Raw genomic sequence first — 17,790 nt, 5'->3', positions numbered from 1 at the left:
TACATATTGCCATTGCTTATGGATAAAGCATGCAGTGAGTGAATGGTGGGAAATTATAAGTTGCATACGGCATATCTGGGCATTTCAGTAAAACACAGCAGCAAAAATGCTATTTAAGAAAATGTAAATCCAGACTTACAGCTCCTAAATTTTCACAATCGTAGTAACATTCATGGGTCAGACAACAACACAGAATTACGGTGCACTGATGAAAATAATTTTTGCATCTCAAAACACAGGCATGGTGTCATCATTAGGTCTGCAGAAGCCTGCTGTCATCAGGACTGACAGACAGTTGTGTGGGCAAAGGGGATTAAATGCTTATTTATTGTATCAACTCTGGATATCTCATCTCTGCCCAGGACTAGCACCTTGTTCTCCACGTGGCTATTGGTTTTGAAAAGGAGGGAGACTGCAAATAAAAGTGGATGGGTTAAGCAATCGATACATGATAAGAGAGGGCTGCGCTTTCCAAATGACTGACTGTGCCAAAAGGGCAAATAAAATTTAATACCCTGTACAAAAGGTTTATGAGAGCTTGAAGCACTAAGGGGAGGAGGTGGAGAGTGTAATTATTAGCTGCAGTATATAGGGCAGTGTGACAGGAGGGAGAGGCTTAGTGGAATTCAAAAGTATTTAACATTACCTCTTCTGCTACAATAGTTGCACATTGAAGGGATCCTGCCTTGGACATGTACCTGCATCAGAGCTGCAGATTTCTTCATTTGTAAGTACAATTTAACAACTTACAATACAGAGAACTTTACATTTGTCACTCATTGACTGCCCTATAAGACAAAAGTCAGGTCAGGACTGGTGCCTATCCTCAAGATCAACCTGTCCAATCCACCTGGTGCTCTAGGACTGTGATTCTGCATCTCTGACCTATCATTGGACAGTGGGTGTCTTGGAGTTAATCCCAGACTCAATAGACACATGACAGCTAATGCTGGACCAGATCTCTAATAAAAGCAGGATGCTAGCTGTGCAGGACCCACAATCACAGAAGAGCTGAAGAAAGTGTTGGCGAAAGAGACTTGAGACTTACAGAAGTAAATACATTCCAACTTTGTCTGCTTTAAAAGAGTTTATCTGTGATGGCTTCAAGAACCAAAAAAGAAGGCATATGTTTTTATATGCTTGCCCTGCTAGGTGCTTGGGCAGCCTCTACCCAGACTGGAGGTAGGAAGACTGAATGCCCATCCTGCGGGGTACAAGACAAAGATGCAATGATGGAGATGGCCAAGCAACAGATACTACAGAAATTACATCTAAGGGAAAGACCAAATATCACACATCCAATTCCCAGAGCAGCAGTGGTCAATGCTCTGCGCAGATTGCATTTAACAAAGCCTAGAATGGAAGGTCTTTTTGGGTCTCCAAGCTGGGACAGCAATAGTGAGAGTTATGAGACAGAACAACAAAGCTATGAAATCATCAGCTTTGCTGAATCAGGTAAGAATCTGATAGTTTTAAACTGTTTTTAATTTGTGTTCTCGTGATATCTAGAACATTGCTAACTTTTCTAGAAAATGTCTCTCTTTTTTTTATACTATTTTACTATGACTTAGAAAATAGTATAATGTACATATGATCACATGTATGTTCTAATGGTTATAGAAATTCACTAACTACAATAAGATTGTATATAGCACGTTGTGTAATACAATTTCAATGCCACAGGTTAAATAGAAAATAAGGGTTAAATAACTAACATTTAATTAAATATGTATAATAAAGACACCTCATTTTATTACATATTATATCTAAAGTATCTATTGGATGAGGATGGCCTGTTAACCTGAGCTGCTAGGAGGAGGCAGCAAACAGAAGGACAGACTTTGACATACCAAATGTCCTCCAGACACAACACTGTACAGCACAGGTCAGGCTGCGCTGAGGTTGCACTAGGAGGTCTATTTACTTAATGCTGTTCTCTGAACACTGCTCAAATGATTTAGCAATTCAGAAAGTATGTCAGAAGCTGAGGCTATGCTGGGCTGTGAGTTCCATTACCATTAGCGGGACATGAAATGTGGCCACTTATTATTGTAATAGACTGCAACTTTTTTCTTAATACAGTAAATAGCTCACCCTTGTATTTTATGTGTTGAGCTTCATGGTCAAACAGCAGTGACACCTAATGGACATAGAAGTGTCTGCACTATAATATGTTTCAGGAGCAGGAGCAGAACAATTAAATGCTGTAAATAAAATTAAGCTCAAGAATAAAGAAAGCTGAATATGGTGCTTGATGTGGGAGGAAGTAGAAAAGGATAGTGGATGAGCCTTGCCGGTGAACCCCTAGGTTCACTGTCTATATTTTATAAGATTCACAAGCAGAGTGATAACCGAAGCTTTGGGAATAGCTATGGCTTCAGTGTGGCCAAGGAGTCCTTTCTTCTCCTCTATAGGACATAAAGTGCCAATCAAATTATGAGCTTAGTAATTTGAGACAGTCTGTTGTCTAAGGATATGCTGCCTTTTTTTTCTCTGCATGTCCCTAGCAAAGTCTTAAATCTAGGGTAAAAGTATACCTCAGATAACTAAGACCCAACTTTTCTTTATTTCTTACTTACAGTAGTCAGTAAATTGAGGTGAAAAGCACTTTTAAGATTTACTCTCTAGACCGTAGACTTCTAAACAGATGAGCAAGTTTCCTAAAATTCAGTTTTGGGACGATTTGCTAAAAATGGCAATCAGATTTCATTCGATCTGAACAAAATTTGGTCAAAAGTGCTCCGTTAGTCCTGAAAAGTCTTGTATGACACTCTGAGGTTTCCTAAGACTATATCCAACCCTTTCAGGCTCTTTAATGCCAAGAGAGCATTAGTAATGTCAACATATATGGCTATGGGTAAATGGATGGATGCCAATGGTATCAAACAGCCTGTTTACATTCTTTTTTTTATTAAAAAAAAAGGTCCAAAAATTATCCTTTATGTGGAAGATGCCTTCTTCTTTGACTTCTTATCTGTAAAATGGTAGCTACCATTTTGAGGGATTCATGCAGGACAAATCATAAAAGTTTTGGATTTGCCAAAATTAGAATCTTTTGAGAGATGTGTAACAAATTTGATTCATGTAAAATTGATTCACTCATCTCTACTATAAACTCATGACTTCCTACACAAATCAGATTTCACAGTTTGGGGTTCTCAGATTTCACAGTTTGTAAAATTTGCCTTAGTAACAACATTAATAATGAATTAACCTAGGATTTCTTTTTTTTTCTACAGAAAACAGTAACAAGTCCAGCACAACTCTGACCTTCCAGTTTACCAGAGATAATGAACAAAATGTGCATGTCCTGCAAGCCCATCTCTGGGTTTACTTCAAGTCCAACAGAACAAACCAGGCCAATCAAACTATTCGATTATATATGGTGCAGAAATCTGAAAGTACACGTATTTTATTACATGAGAAACATATAGAGCCAAGATGGACAGGTTGGCAAACATTTCCATTTAAACAAATGCTGCAGACCTTCTTTGATGAAGGAAATAAAAGTTTAAAACTAGAACTTGATTGTCAGGGATGCGAGGACATGCCTGCCATTGTCAATACTAATGATTCCTATCAGCCATTTCTCGTAGCACAAGCAAAAGTACGAGATAAAAGCCACCATGCTTCAAAAAGAAGTCTCAAATGTGACCAGAATTCTAACCTTTGCTGCAGGAAAGACTATTATGTAGAATTTAAGGACCTTGGGTGGAATGATTGGATTATAAAACCTGAGGGTTACCAAATAAATTATTGCATGGGTCTTTGTCCAATGCATGTGGCAGGGGCACCTGGCATGGCCGCCTCATTCCATACCACAGTCTTCAATCTTATTAAAGCCAACAACATCCAGACAGCAGTGAGTTCCTGCTGTGTTCCGACAAAAAGACGACCGCTGTCCATGCTTTATTTTGATAGAAATAACAACATTGTTAAGACTGACATTCCTGATATGATCGTAGAAGCATGTGGATGCAGCTAGAGGTACGTCCACGCTGAAATAAAACAGAGAGAAGCTGGCTTGTCTCTTAGTCATTCTGTGCTTGCAGAAAAAAAGACAGCAGAAGTGTAATAGCTTCCGGAGCACACATGGAATCTTGAATACTAGCATGTGGCTTCATAATACTGGACAACTGGATAATTTTACAACTCAATTTGTAATACACAACACAAATGCATTATATCTATGACTTTACAAATCCATCACACTACGACTCATGTATAAAAACCTCAGCAAAAAAAGTGCCCATGATTGTTAATAGCAAGAATTCGTCTGAGGTTGGCTTTCATTTTGTAAACCGGATTGGAAATGTGATTGCAGCACTTTTTCTCTGAGAAGTTTTGATACTTGAGGCTCCTACTGTGTATAATACACCACAATTCCCTGCCTTTCATATAATGGTAAAAGTGCCAAAATGAAAAACTGGAAAGAGGAAACAGAGTCTTCATGGACATTTTATACAATTCCTCCATTCTGAATGACGTAATGATGTACGGTATGTGTCACGTTATGAAAACTGAATGTCATTATTAAGTGCTCACCTGTCTTTTTTCATGAATTGCCTAGATTCTATAGCACAACTGACTTGTATTGTATTTTATATTTTATTTGTATATTATTATTATTATTTTTATTACTTTACACGGTTTAATAAACAAACATGAAACAAAGAATATGTATCCTTATTAAAATTATTCCTTATTAATATAATAAAACCGGTAAGAATTCAAGCACTAAACAGGACACAGACGGAAAAAAAATAACATACAGCCAGCACTATATTTACATCTTAGGAGCCTACAAACTACTCCCATCAAATAGCCCATGTCTTAGGTCATGTATTGCTTACAAAATAAAGTAGGAAAGTGCAATGAACCTCTCACATTTTCTAGTACTGTCTAAAGCCCACAGTCCGTCAAGTAAGGTTACTTTCACACTGGCGTTTTGGTTTCCGTTTGTGAGGTCCATTCAGAATGGCTACGGATCCACTCAGAATGCACCAGTTTGGCTCAGTTTGGCTGCATTCCGCCTCCATTCCACTTTGGAGGCGGACACTAAAGCGGAATGGAGGCGAAACAGAGCCAACCTGAGCCAAACTGAGCCAAACTGATGCATTCTGAGCAGATGCTTATCCATTCAGAATGCATTAAGGGCAAAACTGATCTAATTTGGACCTGAACGGATCTCACAAACAGAAACCAAAACGCCAGTCTAGTACTGATGTGATAACGTCCAGAATTACAGAAAAACATATAATGCACATTTTCCCTAAATCTTAAAAATGTAATCAGTTCATTAATTTAATCCATTAGGAAATGTGATATTTAACATTAAAATCCAGGTTCTCTCCCTATTTAGCAAAGCCCTGTGCCCATCCTTGTCTCTGGCGGTCTGTGAACCCTTTTAAAACCAAAGAATTAGAAAGTAGCCAGATTACCTGCATGAACACTAAACATGCACATTGGATGGGTTCTTATCATTTGCATTATATGAATCTCTCAAATATTTTCCAATTCATGTAGGCAGTCTGACCAATCGTTAATTTCTAACGATAATTTGCCTTCCCTTAGTCCTAACAGCAGCACAGATGGGGTTAACTTCCCCCCGTGGACTGGTAGGACCAGCGGAATTTTTAATGAGCCCAAGAGTAACCAATGAAAGAACTCCAGCTCCCTTAAAGGGAGGGGTTCGTATCTATAACAAGAAAGTACTTTAGGGTGGGAAATTTGTGTGCTGCTGTTAGGACTAAGGGAAAACAAATTATCGTTAGAAATTAACGATTCCCTTGTCCTACCAGCAGCACAGATGGGGAGATAGCAAGAAGAATCCCCTAGGGAGGGTCCTCATGCCTGGCAGAAATTAAGAACTGTCTGCCCAAAGGCCGAAAACTCTGCTACCTTAGCATCTATTCTATAATGAGAGATGAAGGCTGATTTCAGAGCTCCAGGAAAAAATGCCTTAAAGATCAACTCTAGGGGGAGAAGATTTCTCCCCGCGACAGAGGTAGCTGTGCCCCCAATAGAATGGGCCCTTACACACTCCGGAGGATCTAACGATTGGGAGGTGAAAGCTTCCCCAAAGGTTTCCTTGACCAGCGACTAATGGTAGTTTAGACGCCTTACGGCCTTTAAACTTACCGGCAAACAGGAAGAAGATGTTCTCATCTATCCTGAATTCTCTGGATCTATCCACATAGATCTGGAGGCATCTCAATATGTCCAGAGGATATCTGACTGGAACATCAGAGGAGGAGGAGGAGAATAATACAGATGGAGAAATTACCTGATTGATATTTTGAAAGGTTGGAACCTTAGATTTAAAATTAAGGTAGATATCTTAGAAGGACTCTGTCCTGTAGAAAAAATAATATATGAGTGCAAAGCGGAAAAGCCCTGCGGCTTAGAAATTATTTTGGCTAAAGTAATAGCCAGGAGAAAAACCACCTTAAGAGTTAAAAACTTAAAGCTTGCCTCCTCCAAAGGTTCAAAGGGGGGGGGGGGGATGCTAACCCCCTGAGAACAACTGACAAATCCCATTGAGGAACGGGTTTCAGTATTGTAGGCTTCAATCTTTCAGCTCCTTTAAGGAAGCGTTTGATGAGCAGGTCCCGAGAATATGGTCTGTTGAGACAGGCCGAGATGGCAAAAACTTGGACCTTCAGGGTAGAGGGGGAGAGACCTCTGTCTATCCCATCATGAAGGAATTGTAAGATCGCTGAGAGGGGCGGATCTGCAGACGCCACCTGGTTGGGGCTACACCAGAAGGTGAAGATCCTCATGATCCGGGAGTAGGCCTTCTTGGTAGACTCTGCTCTGGAATGCGATAAACTTCTCAGGACCGACTCAGAGAGCCCATCCACTCTGGGAAGGGACTGATCAACCTCCAGGCTGTCAGGTTGAATCTGGGCAGAGATGAGTGTCCCACGACACCAGGGTCTGCTCTGGGGGGAGTCCCAATATCTGAATGAGCTGGGTAAACCAGGATCTCCTGGGCCAAATGGTATGATGGCTATTACCGAGGCCTGATCCTGACAGATTTTCATCAAAACCCTCGGAATCATGGAAAAAGGAGGTAAGATGTACGCCAGCCTGAACCTCCACGGTATTGTCAGAGCATCTATCGCCAGGGGGTTGTCCTCCCTATATAGGGAACAGAACCTCTGTGCCTTGGCGTTAAACCTGGTTGCCATGAGAATTACCTCTGGCATCCCCCATCTGAGGAATAACTGTTTGAAGATCTTCGGATGCAGTGACCATCCCATGGTCGGTAAGCCGCGACTTAGGTGGTCCGCAATGATGTTGAGGGAGCCTCGGATGTGAGTGGTGGATAGATTGGATAGGTTCAGCTCTGCCCACCGCAGAATTACCCCAATCTGACAGAAGGGGTAAGGATCTTGTGCTTCCCTGCTTGTTTATAAAAGCACAGCAGACATGTTGACTGAACTTTCACTGCTTTGCCCCGAATCTGAGGGGCGAAGTGAAGGAGGGCTAGCCGGATAGCACGCATCTCGCGGAGATTCGGAGAAAGATGCCGCTCCTGAGGAGACCAAGATCCCCGAACTGTGGATCCATCTAAATGGGCGCCCCAGCCTACAAGGGACGCGTCCGTAGTCAATATGAGCCAAACTGGTTGGGTCATAGACTTCCCTGCTGGTAGATGGAACCACCATCTGAGGGAATTCCGGGTTTGGTTGGATAGGGAGCACAGGGAAACTAGCCTTGCTGGGCTGCCGTTTCATTTGTTTTAAGACCTCTGACTGAAGGGGTCGGAGGTGCCATAAAGCCCAAGGGACTGCATCCGCAGCCGCTGACATGAGCCCCACCATCTTCATGAGGGTCCGAATAGAGACTCGTCGTGGTACATAAAGGAACCCTATCAGGTCCTGAATCCGCGTACTTCCTTCTGGCGTCAACTGGAGGGACATCTCCAGAGAGTCGATTATGAATCCTAGATAATGGATAGAAGTTAAAGGGCTCACGTTCGACTTCTGCAAGTTGATAATCCAGCCTAGGCGGAGCAGAAAGGAAATTGCGACATGAAGATACTGGGAAAATAGAGGGACTAAAGGGGCTAGAAGAAGCCAGTCGTCCAGGTAAGGGACAATGGCCAGCCCTGGAGTCTCAAAGCTGCCACTACCGATACTACCACCTTGGTGAAGATCAGGGGGGCAGATGAGATTCCGAAGGGAGGGGCGGCAAACTGAAAATGCCTGCACACTCCCGACATCTGGAACGCGATCCTGAGAATCTTCCGGGAGGAAGGATGGATCGGATGTGGAAGTAAGCATCCTTGAGGTCCAGAGTAGCCAACACATCCCCAGGATTGAAGAGGTGGCTGACTGACCTTATGGTTTCCATGCGGAACCTGGTTCCCCTTACGAAACGATTGAGTAATCTCAATCTATGATCATCCGAAGATCTCCTGTCTTTATGGGTACCAGAAATACTGGAGAATAAATCCCCAGACCCTTTTTCCCTGCCGGTACCTCCTCCAGGGCTCCGTTGGAAAGGCAGTCCTGGATATAGGACTCTAAGATTTATTTTTCCTTTTTGTCTAGCTGGCCAAAAAACTGAGCATGGCAATGAATCTTTCTAGGGGGAGAGAAACGAGGTCTATTAGATAGCCCGAAGCTACTATGCTTTGGACCCAGGGATCTACTGGGCCCATAGGTTTACACCAGAAAGACGACCTCCTTGTTCTGGAAGGTGAGGAGGTTTACGGGAAAACCCAGAGGCGTAACGACAGGGGTAGCAGGGTTAATCCAAGAGCCTCAGAGAGGCCCAAAGTTAGGAGGGTTTTGACTCCTTGGTGGGTTTTCGGGAGCATCTAGAAAATTTTCTAGACTGCCCCCCCAATCTCTACGTTTAGCCTGCTGTTCGGATCTGCCCCCACGATCTTGCCTGCCTCGGGTCCAAAAAGGCTGTTGAGGGAGACTCTTTCCCTTTTTATCGGAGAGTCCCTCCATAATGGTGTCTAGTTCCGAACCGAATAAACGGTCTGGCTCGAAGGGGAGCCCACAGAGATTATATTTGGAAGCGTTATCCGCATTCCAGGGCTTTAGCCATAGAGGTCTCCTGGCAGCTGACACTAGAGCCATTGTCTTGGCTGCCAATTTCAGCTGTAATTGGGATGTATCACATAGGAAATCCATGGCCAGATTTATGGATTTAAACGCGGCCAGGATGTCGTCCCGTGAGACACTTTGGTCAACATCGGTCTGAATCTGGTTCAGCCTGGACCGTAGAAAGGAAGTTACCTCTGTGGCTGTGATAGAAGTTGAGGCCGAAGCTGCGGCTGCCGTGTAGCTCCTTCTCGGGGTGCACTCTGTCCTCCTATCTAGAGGGTCCTGCAGTCTAGACCCATCGTCTGCTGGAACTAGGGTGCGCCTGGACAACCAGGCTATAGCCATGTCCACCTCAGGAATGGAACCCCATGATTCCACTAAGGATTTAGCCGTCGGAAACATCTGTTTACATCTCCGGGTGAGGACTAGGCCTTTCTCCGTTTTTTTCCATTCTGTGCGCATCACAGAAAGGAGGGTCTCATCCGCCTTAAAGACTCGCTGGGTCCGACAGGCGGGATCGGAGGACTCCCCTATGTCAACATAACGGTCCCCCGACCTGATGGACTTCAATAGCTTCTGTGTTTTTTCTGGAGGGAAAAAACATGAAGTAGATTCTTCCTCCTCAGAGGAAGATGACCCCACAGAAAGGGGGGTGGGTCTGACGGTAGGGACGGCAACATCCATGGGCGTCTGGGAAGAGCCAGGTAGTCTCTCATTCAGCAGGGTTACGACCCCCTTGATGGAATCATCCACATATGTCTTGGCCCACTGGTACATGTCCTGCATCGTGGGTTCCTTAGCAGAACCGGAACGGCAACTGTCGCACCTGGAATAGGGGCAAGAATCGTCTAAAGGTGTATTGCAATCATAGCAGGGCAGGTGTTTCCTCTTGGTTGCCGATTTTCGCTGCTGGTCTGGATCTCTAGGAGAAGCCATAGCTGAAACGAAGAAAAAGGATTAAAACATCCCTAAAAACTCAAAGGGAGTTTAACACCTATGTAACGGCACGAACCAGAGGAGTAAGACAGGCAAAATAGAAAATATTAGAAACTGAAAATTCTGTAAATAGCAGAAATTCTCAGTCGGCACAGGAGACTCTGGAGCTAGCTTATCAAGCAGCGCAGCCAGAGACCGACTGAAAGAACTCAGGGAGCTTAAATAGCGAAGCTCCGCCTAGGGGAGTGGTTTCCTATGACAACCCTCCTCCTAAACGACACTGCTGAATTAAACCCTTAATAAGATATTTTTTTTTTTCCCCAAAAAACTTATGCCTAAGTGAGGAGAGCCCTCACATCACATCCTCCCCTGTGGAACAGAACCCAGCCGGCATCCTCAGTAAGTTTGACCGAGGACGCCGATGGCCGGGCCGAGAGACCGGAAGTGACGCCGCGGCAGGCCGCGCGTCACTTCCGGTCATGGCGGCGCCCATGCCACGCCGGCGGCGCAACGCCGCAGAGTCTACACCGCAGGAGGGGAGGCGGAGATGAGGCAAGCATGCCCCCAGGTACCGCAGCGCGATCAAAAGGGGGAAAAATTATAAAAAATAAAGCGCAAATATAAGCGCTCCTATGTTTAAAGAAAAAAGGAGACAACTCAGATAGAGTCAGAAGCGTCTCCAAACTCCCTAGAAGGAGAGGAAAACTCGCCAGTCCACCTGTCCAAAGGACAGAAAAAAACACAGTGGGCTGGGGGTGAACCCCTCCCTTTAAGAGAGCTGGAGTTCTTTCATTGGTTACTATTGGGCTCATTAAAAATTCCGCCGGTCCTACCAGTTCACGGGGGGCAGTTAACCCCATCTGTGCTGCTGGTAGGACGTAAGGGATTTTCTGCTTTTTTGTGATTGAAAGACTTGCCGGCAGAGGGGAGTGGTGCAGGGATTCTGGATTTTAATGCTAAATGCAACCTTTCCTAATGGACAAAGGGGGTCATTTATTATACTGAAATACACCTACAGTATATTAGGCGTATTTCAGGCGCAGCTAGTGGTGCAATGGTTAGTTGCGCCACTATTTGAAAGTTTTCAGTGCTAACACCTTTTCTAAAAAAGTTAGTATGGCGTGGGCGGGGAAGGAAACAGGCCGGCAGACCTTCTCATTTACAATATTCTATGCCTGTTTTAAGCGTAGAAAGTAGTCTAAATGTAAGACAACTTGGAAGATGTCCTACATTTTGAACTGGTTCTGGATGCGCCGAAGTCATGGAGAGGTCTCTGCCTCTTCATAACTTCGGTGGATCCTCCACCAGCTGTGGGACTTTAGTGATAAATAATAAATGTGCCCCAAAGTCATAGAACTGATTTAATCCTAAATTGTTAAGATTTAAGTATAACACCGTTTTATACATTTATCTGTAATTCTGGATAGCTTTTAGTTGCTGTTATTACGTTACTACTATGATTTATTACACAGGTATTGAAGGGTTGTGCACAGCTATTTAGTTTGCCTGTAGTTGGTACCAAGCCCATGCTATCATTGAGAGTCTAAGGCCTCTTTCACATGTCTGTGTCAGTGATGATGTCTACAAAAAAGACACAAATTAATATAACTGTGAAGGGTCGGGTTTTGTCCATGTTCCTGTTTTTTTGCCCTATCCATATTCTATGTTTACTGCTAGGCTGAAAAAGATATTTTCACAGCCCCTACCAAAGGTCAGTGAAAACCACAGACAGAACACATAAGTTAATTGGTGGGGCCTGTCTTAGAGTTGTCCTTATTTTTCCAGCACAGATGCTTAATCGGGTTAAAATCTATGGCATTTGGAAGTCACATCAACTCATTGAAAAATTTGTCATGTTCCCCAAACCACTCCAGAAAAATGAAACATCTGAAGTCGATTTGCATAAAGCTTTGTTTTAATACTGTACAAAGCGAGCACTCTGTACAGTATTAGAATGTATTGGTTGGCTTAGATGAGCCGAAGTTATTATTTTGAGACTTTGGGAGAATAACTTAAAAAAATAATTTATGATGTTAAAAACCTTTTCCCGAACTCGGGTTTGGTTCCAAGTGGTACTAGACTTCGGGAAAAGGTTTTTAATAGTAGAGATTAATTTTTGAAGTTATTACCCAAAGTCTTGCAAGACTTTGCAAAGTAATAACTTTGGCTCATCTGAACCAATACTTCTAATACTATACGGAACACTTGCTCCGTACAGTATTCAAACAAAGTTTTATGCAAATCGATTTCAGATGTTTCATCCCTAGTAAATATAATTGTCATGAAGGGGTAAACTCGGTCTGTAACAAGGTTTAGGTAACAACCACATGAAGGACAGGACCCTAAGTTTCCAAGAACAACATTGCCCAGAGCATCCCACTGCATTCACCAGCTCGCCAATTTCCCATAGAGCATCCTGCCATCATCTATTCCCCTGGTAAGAGATGCACACACCCTGCCAGCACAGACAGCAAGTAGACGGGGTGGTAGTGTTGATTGAGCGATGTGATCGGGTGCTCGGGTGCTCTGGCCGAACACATCGGGATGCTCGGGTTCTCTACCGAACATCCGAGTATGATGGAAGTCAATAGGAGAACCCGAGCATTAAACCAGGCACCCCCTGCTCTGAAGAGGGGAGGGTGCCTGGTTTATATGAAAAAGTCATAAATTGATGGATGGAAACACCACTGAAATGGTTTGGGAACAGAATGGGGAGGATATCTGTATGCATCTTGGACTCCCATGTGGCCGCTGGGAATGATGTTGTCCGAGTAGTACGCCACTTTTACAGACTGACAATAATACGCACAAAAGCGAAGATAAAATCGATTTTAGAGGAAAAATTGTTAGGGAACATTCTTTCTTGTATACAACCCGGATTCCAAAAAAGTTGGGACACTAAACAAATTGTGAATAAAAACTGAATGCAATGATGTGGAGATGGCAAATGTCAATATTTTATTTGTAATAGAACGTAGATGACAGATCAAACGTTTAATCCGAGTAAATGTATAATTTTAAAGGAAAAATAAGTTGATTCAAATTTTCACGGTGTCAACAAATCCCCAAAAAGTTGGGACAAGTAGCAATAAGAGGCTGGAAAAAGTAAATTTGAGCATAACAAAGAGCTGGAAGACCAATTAACACAAATTAGGTCAATTGGCAACATGATTGGGTATAAAAAGAGCTTCTCAGAGTGGCAGTGTCTGTCAGAAGCCAAGATGGGTAGAGGGTCATCAATTCCCACAATGTTGCGCAGAAAGATAGTGGAGCAATATCAGAAAGGTGTTACCCAGCAAAAAATTGCAAAGACTTTGAATCTATCATCATCAACTGTGCATAACACCATCCGAAGTTTCAGAGAATCTGGAACAATCTCTGTGCGTAAGGGTTAAGCCCGTAAAACCATACTAGATGCCCGTGATCTCCAGGCCCTTAAACGACACTGCACCACAAACAGGAATGCTACTGTCACCACCAGACATCTGAGAAGCTCTGACAGATGCCTTTCAGAACCTCCTCCTTGAGCTTCCTTTGTTTTGCTTTCAGTTCCTTATCTCGTTAGCTTCTCTCAGCTGTCATGTAGTTGGACTGATTGCATCCCTTTAAATTCCTCCCCATAGTGCATTAGTGTGCGGTTTATACAACTTCCTGGAGTGTGTGTGATGCTGATCCTATTTCCCAGTCTTCTACAAGATAAGTGTTATGCATTCTTTTGTGTTTTTCTGTTTGTTGGATCCCAGGTGACCCTGACTCCCTCTGTGTCTAGTGTAGGGAGCCGGTGGTCGTGTCCCCTCACTATTATAGGGTGTTCAGGTGTTATACAGTCGAGTTACGAGGATATGCGATCATCTATCATTGGGATTTTCGCATAGGCTGAGCAGTCAGGGAGAGTGCCAGGTCTGATGCAGGGGTCTCCCTTTTTGTTCCTTAGTTTTGGATCCAGTGAGTCATAAATTCCTTTTGCATCGTCTTGTTTCCTGTACACCTTCCATGACACTATAAACCGCCAAAACCGTCTCAAGCATGGATCCGGTTTCACTTTTGACTGAACGCTTGCAGGGTCTTTCATTGGAGGTAGCAGATCTCCGTAAGACTCTTTCTCAGTTTCAAGTGACCGGTTCAGCTTGCGTTCATGGAGTTTGTTCTGAGCCTAAGATCTCGCTCCCGGATATGTTCTCTGGGGGTAGTGAGAATTTTGTGCGTTTTAGAGAGGCTTGCAAACTCCATTTTCGCCTTCTTCCCCATTCCTCTGGTGATGAGGAACGGAGGGTGGGGATCATTATATCGCTGCTCAGGGATAACGCTCAGTCCTGGGCCTTTTCGCTGCCGGTGGGGGCACGGCCCCTCCGTTCAGTGGATGAATTCTTTTTAGCCCTGGGTCAGATATATGATGATCCGGATTGTATTGCTTTGGCTGAGTCTAGACTACGTCTGTTATGCCAGGGTAAACAATCCGCAGAGATATACTGCTCAGAATTTCGGAGATGGGCAGCTGATACTGGTTGGAATGATGCTGCACTCCGAAGTCAATTTTGCCATGGTCTTTCAGAGGGATTGAAAGATGCATTTGCCTTTCATGAGAGGCCTATCTCCTTGGACTCTGCTATGTCTCAGGCCATTCGTATTGACAGGCATCTTAGAGAGAGAGGAGAGATCACTCCTTCCTGTCAATCCCAGGACAGTGCAGCGGTCTCATTCTGTGCGCAGGGGTCTCAGTCGCTGTTAACCCCTTCTGAGCAGGAGCCCATGCAGCTGGGGTTGATTGCCTCTGACAATAGAAGATTCAGCCCGCATGGGAAGGTTTGTTTTTGTTGTGGAGGTATAAATCATTTGGCAAATGTTTGTCCCTCTAGGAGATTCAGGCAGTTTTTTGGGAGTAATAAAGAAACAAAAAGGAAAAAATCCTTAAAAAATGTTCCATCTGTTACTATTGGCAGGGTTGAAGGTTTTCCGTTTGCTTGTAGTTCCCGTTTTGTCCTGCCTGCCAGGGTGGCGCTAGAGAGCAAGAACATTTTTTTGTGAGATTTTTGTAGATAGTGGAGCAGCTGTCAATCTCATTGATAATCAATTTGCGATAACTCATGGTTTCCAGGTATGCACTTTGGGAAAGGATATTCCTGTTTTTGCTATTGATTCCGCTCCACTTTCTCAGAAATCATTAAAGGGCATAGTTCACAATATCCGTTTAATTGTGAGTGATGCTCATGTTGAGGATGTGTCATGTTTCGTCCTTAGCGGATTGCCTACTCCTCTAGTGTTGGGGCTACCCTGGCTCACTAAACATAACCCCACAATTGATTGGCAAGCGAGGCAAATAAATGGTTGGAGTGACTTTTGCTGAGAGAATTGCCTCACGACATCTGTTTCTGAGGTTTCTACTAAGACTGTACCATCTTTTCTCTCTGAATTTTCGGATGTCTTCTCTGAGAGTGGAGTTCAGGATTTGCCCCCGCACAGGGAGTACGATTGCCCTATTAATCTCCTCCTAGGCGCCAAGCTGCCTAAATCTCGTTTATACAATCTCTCCCAACCTGAAAGGGTCGCTATGCGTGCTTATATCTCTGAGAGTCTGAGAAAAGGACACATACGACCCTCGAAGTCACCTGTTGCCGCTGGTTTTTTCTTTGTTAAGAAAAAAGATGGTTCTTTAACCCCTTCACGTCTGCAATCTGTATATATACGTGATAGCTGCACATACCCCGTGCAGCTACCACGTATATAAACGTTCTGGCAGCTCTTTAATCCAAGCGCTGCAAAGCGCTTGGATTAAAGCTTCTGCCCCTGCCCTGTATGCTGTCACGGACAGCATACAGTGCAGTAATGCCGGCAAGGGACCAATCAGAGTGGCCCCTTGCCGGCAATCGATCCGATTGGTTAGTCTGTGCAGACTAACCAATCGGATCGCGGCAGTGTTAAAATGCCGGTTTCAGGCTCTGATCTGCGCTCTACAGATCAGAGTCTGAAAGCAGATAGTGTAACTCATGCCCCCCGATCTGTGCCCCTCCAAGCACTTAGTGCAGATCTGTGCCCCCTCATCTGTGCCCCTCATCTGTACCCATCTCCTGCACTTATGCGGTCCGCCGCCTCCCCGCCCCCTGCATTAATTTTCAAGCCGCCCCTCCTGCCCCAGCCTCCCTCGATATTATGGGCAGCCTCCCGGAACCCCCCTCTTTCCTGTACTGCCCCCCCGATCCCCCTGCTGTGTGCGATGGCGGCGGCTCAATTACTGAGCCGCCGCCATCAGCAGAGAGTGTCAGCTCTATGCTGACACTCTCCTGTAACCCCTATAGATGCCGCGGTTGCGGCATCCATGGGGTTAACAGAGGGAGGGAGCTCCCTCTCTCCACCATCGGGGCTGCAGCGCTGTGATTGCAGCACCCGATGGTTGCCATGGCAAAGGCGTCCAGTGCTGCCACCTACAGGCAATCTGGAAGTACTATACTTTGCAATGCAAGAGCATTGCAAAGTATAGTACAACTATCAGCCCCACTGGATCTTCAAGATCCAAGAGGGAACTGATAAAAAAAAAGTGAAAATAATAAAAGTAAAAATAAATAAATAAATAAAAATGTAAATTAGAAAAAAGAAATTGCCTTTTCCTATAAAAAAATGAAAAAATAAAATAAAATACACATATTAGGTGTCGCCGCGTCCGTAACGACCATCTCTATAAATATATCACATGATAGACCCCGTCCGATAAACACCATAAAATTAAAATAAAAAAAACGGTGCCAAAAAAGCTATATTTGTCACCTTACATCACAAAAGTGCAACAGCAAGCGATCAAAAAGGCGTATGACCCCCAAAATAGTACCAATCAAACCGTCACCTCGTCCCGCAAAAAATGATACCCTATTTAAGACAATCGCCCAAAAAATAAAAAAGCTATGGCTCTCAGACTATAGAGACACTAAAACATCATTTTTGGGGTTTGAAAAATGCTATTATCGTGTAAAACTTAAATAAATAAGAAAAAGTATACATATTAGGTATTGCCACGTCCGTAACGATCTTCTCTATAAAACTATCACATGACCTAACTCCTCAGATGAACGCTGTAAAAATAAATAAATGAAAACTGTTCCAAAACAGCCAATTTTTGGGTCACCTTGCCACATAAAGTGTAATAATGAATGATCAAAAAATCCTATGTACCCAAAAATGGTACCAATAAAAACCTCAACACTTTCTGCAAAAAACGAGCCCCTGCACAAGACGATCGGCACAAAAATAAAAAACATATGGCGTTCAGAAAACCAATCCAGCACAATTTACCTTCCAAAAACTATATGGCATTCCTTTCCTTCTGCGCCTGCCGTGTGCCCGTACAGCAGTTTACGACCACATGTGGGGTGTTTATGTAAACCGCGGAATCAGGGTAATAAATTATGATTTTGTTTGGCTGTTAACTCTCAATGTGTTAAAGAAAAAAAATATATAAAATGGAAAATCTGCTAAAAATGTGAAATTTTGAAATTTCATCTCCATTTTCCTTTAATTCTTGTGGAACGCCTAAAGGGTTAACAAAGATTTTTAAATCAGTTTTGAGTAACTTGAGGGGTGTAGTTTCTACAATGGGGTCATTTATGGGGGTTTCCACTATGTAAGCCCCACAAAGTGACTTCAGACCTGAACTGGTCCTTTAAAAAGTGGGTTTTGGAAATTTTCATAAAAATTATAAGAATTGCTTCTAAACTTCTAAGCCTTCTAACGTCCTAAAAAAATAAAATGACATTTCCAAAATGATGCCAACATAAAATAGACATATGGGGAATGTTAA

General features: G+C 43.5%; 1 protein-coding gene across 1 annotated transcript; it reads left to right on the top strand.

The window, feature by feature from the left end:
- The first annotated feature begins 681 nt into the window (after positions 1-681).
- Positions 682-4,668, top strand: LOC122932754 (inhibin beta B chain-like). The gene is made up of 2 exons (XM_044287346.1): positions 682-1,455; positions 3,240-4,668. Exons 1-2 carry the CDS (start codon positions 1,098-1,100, stop codon positions 3,983-3,985), a joined length of 1,104 nt encoding a protein of 367 aa, XP_044143281.1. The 5' UTR covers positions 682-1,097; the 3' UTR covers positions 3,986-4,668.
- Positions 4,669-17,790: the final 13,122 nt, after the last annotated feature.

This window comes from Bufo gargarizans, chromosome 3 (genome assembly GCF_014858855.1).
Source record: "Bufo gargarizans isolate SCDJY-AF-19 chromosome 3, ASM1485885v1, whole genome shotgun sequence".
Taxonomy (NCBI): Eukaryota; Metazoa; Chordata; class Amphibia; order Anura; family Bufonidae; genus Bufo; species Bufo gargarizans.
This window is presented reverse-complemented; position numbering and strand designations above follow the sequence as displayed.

Coding starts and splice junctions, on each gene's coding strand:
- LOC122932754 (XM_044287346.1), top strand. CDS start 1,098: ATGGCTTCAAGAACCAAAAAAGAAGGCATATGTTTTTATATGCTTGCC. Junction 1,456..3,239: donor CATCAGCTTTGCTGAATCAG/GTAAGAATCTGA, acceptor TTTTTTCTACAG/AAAACAGTAACAAGTCCAGC.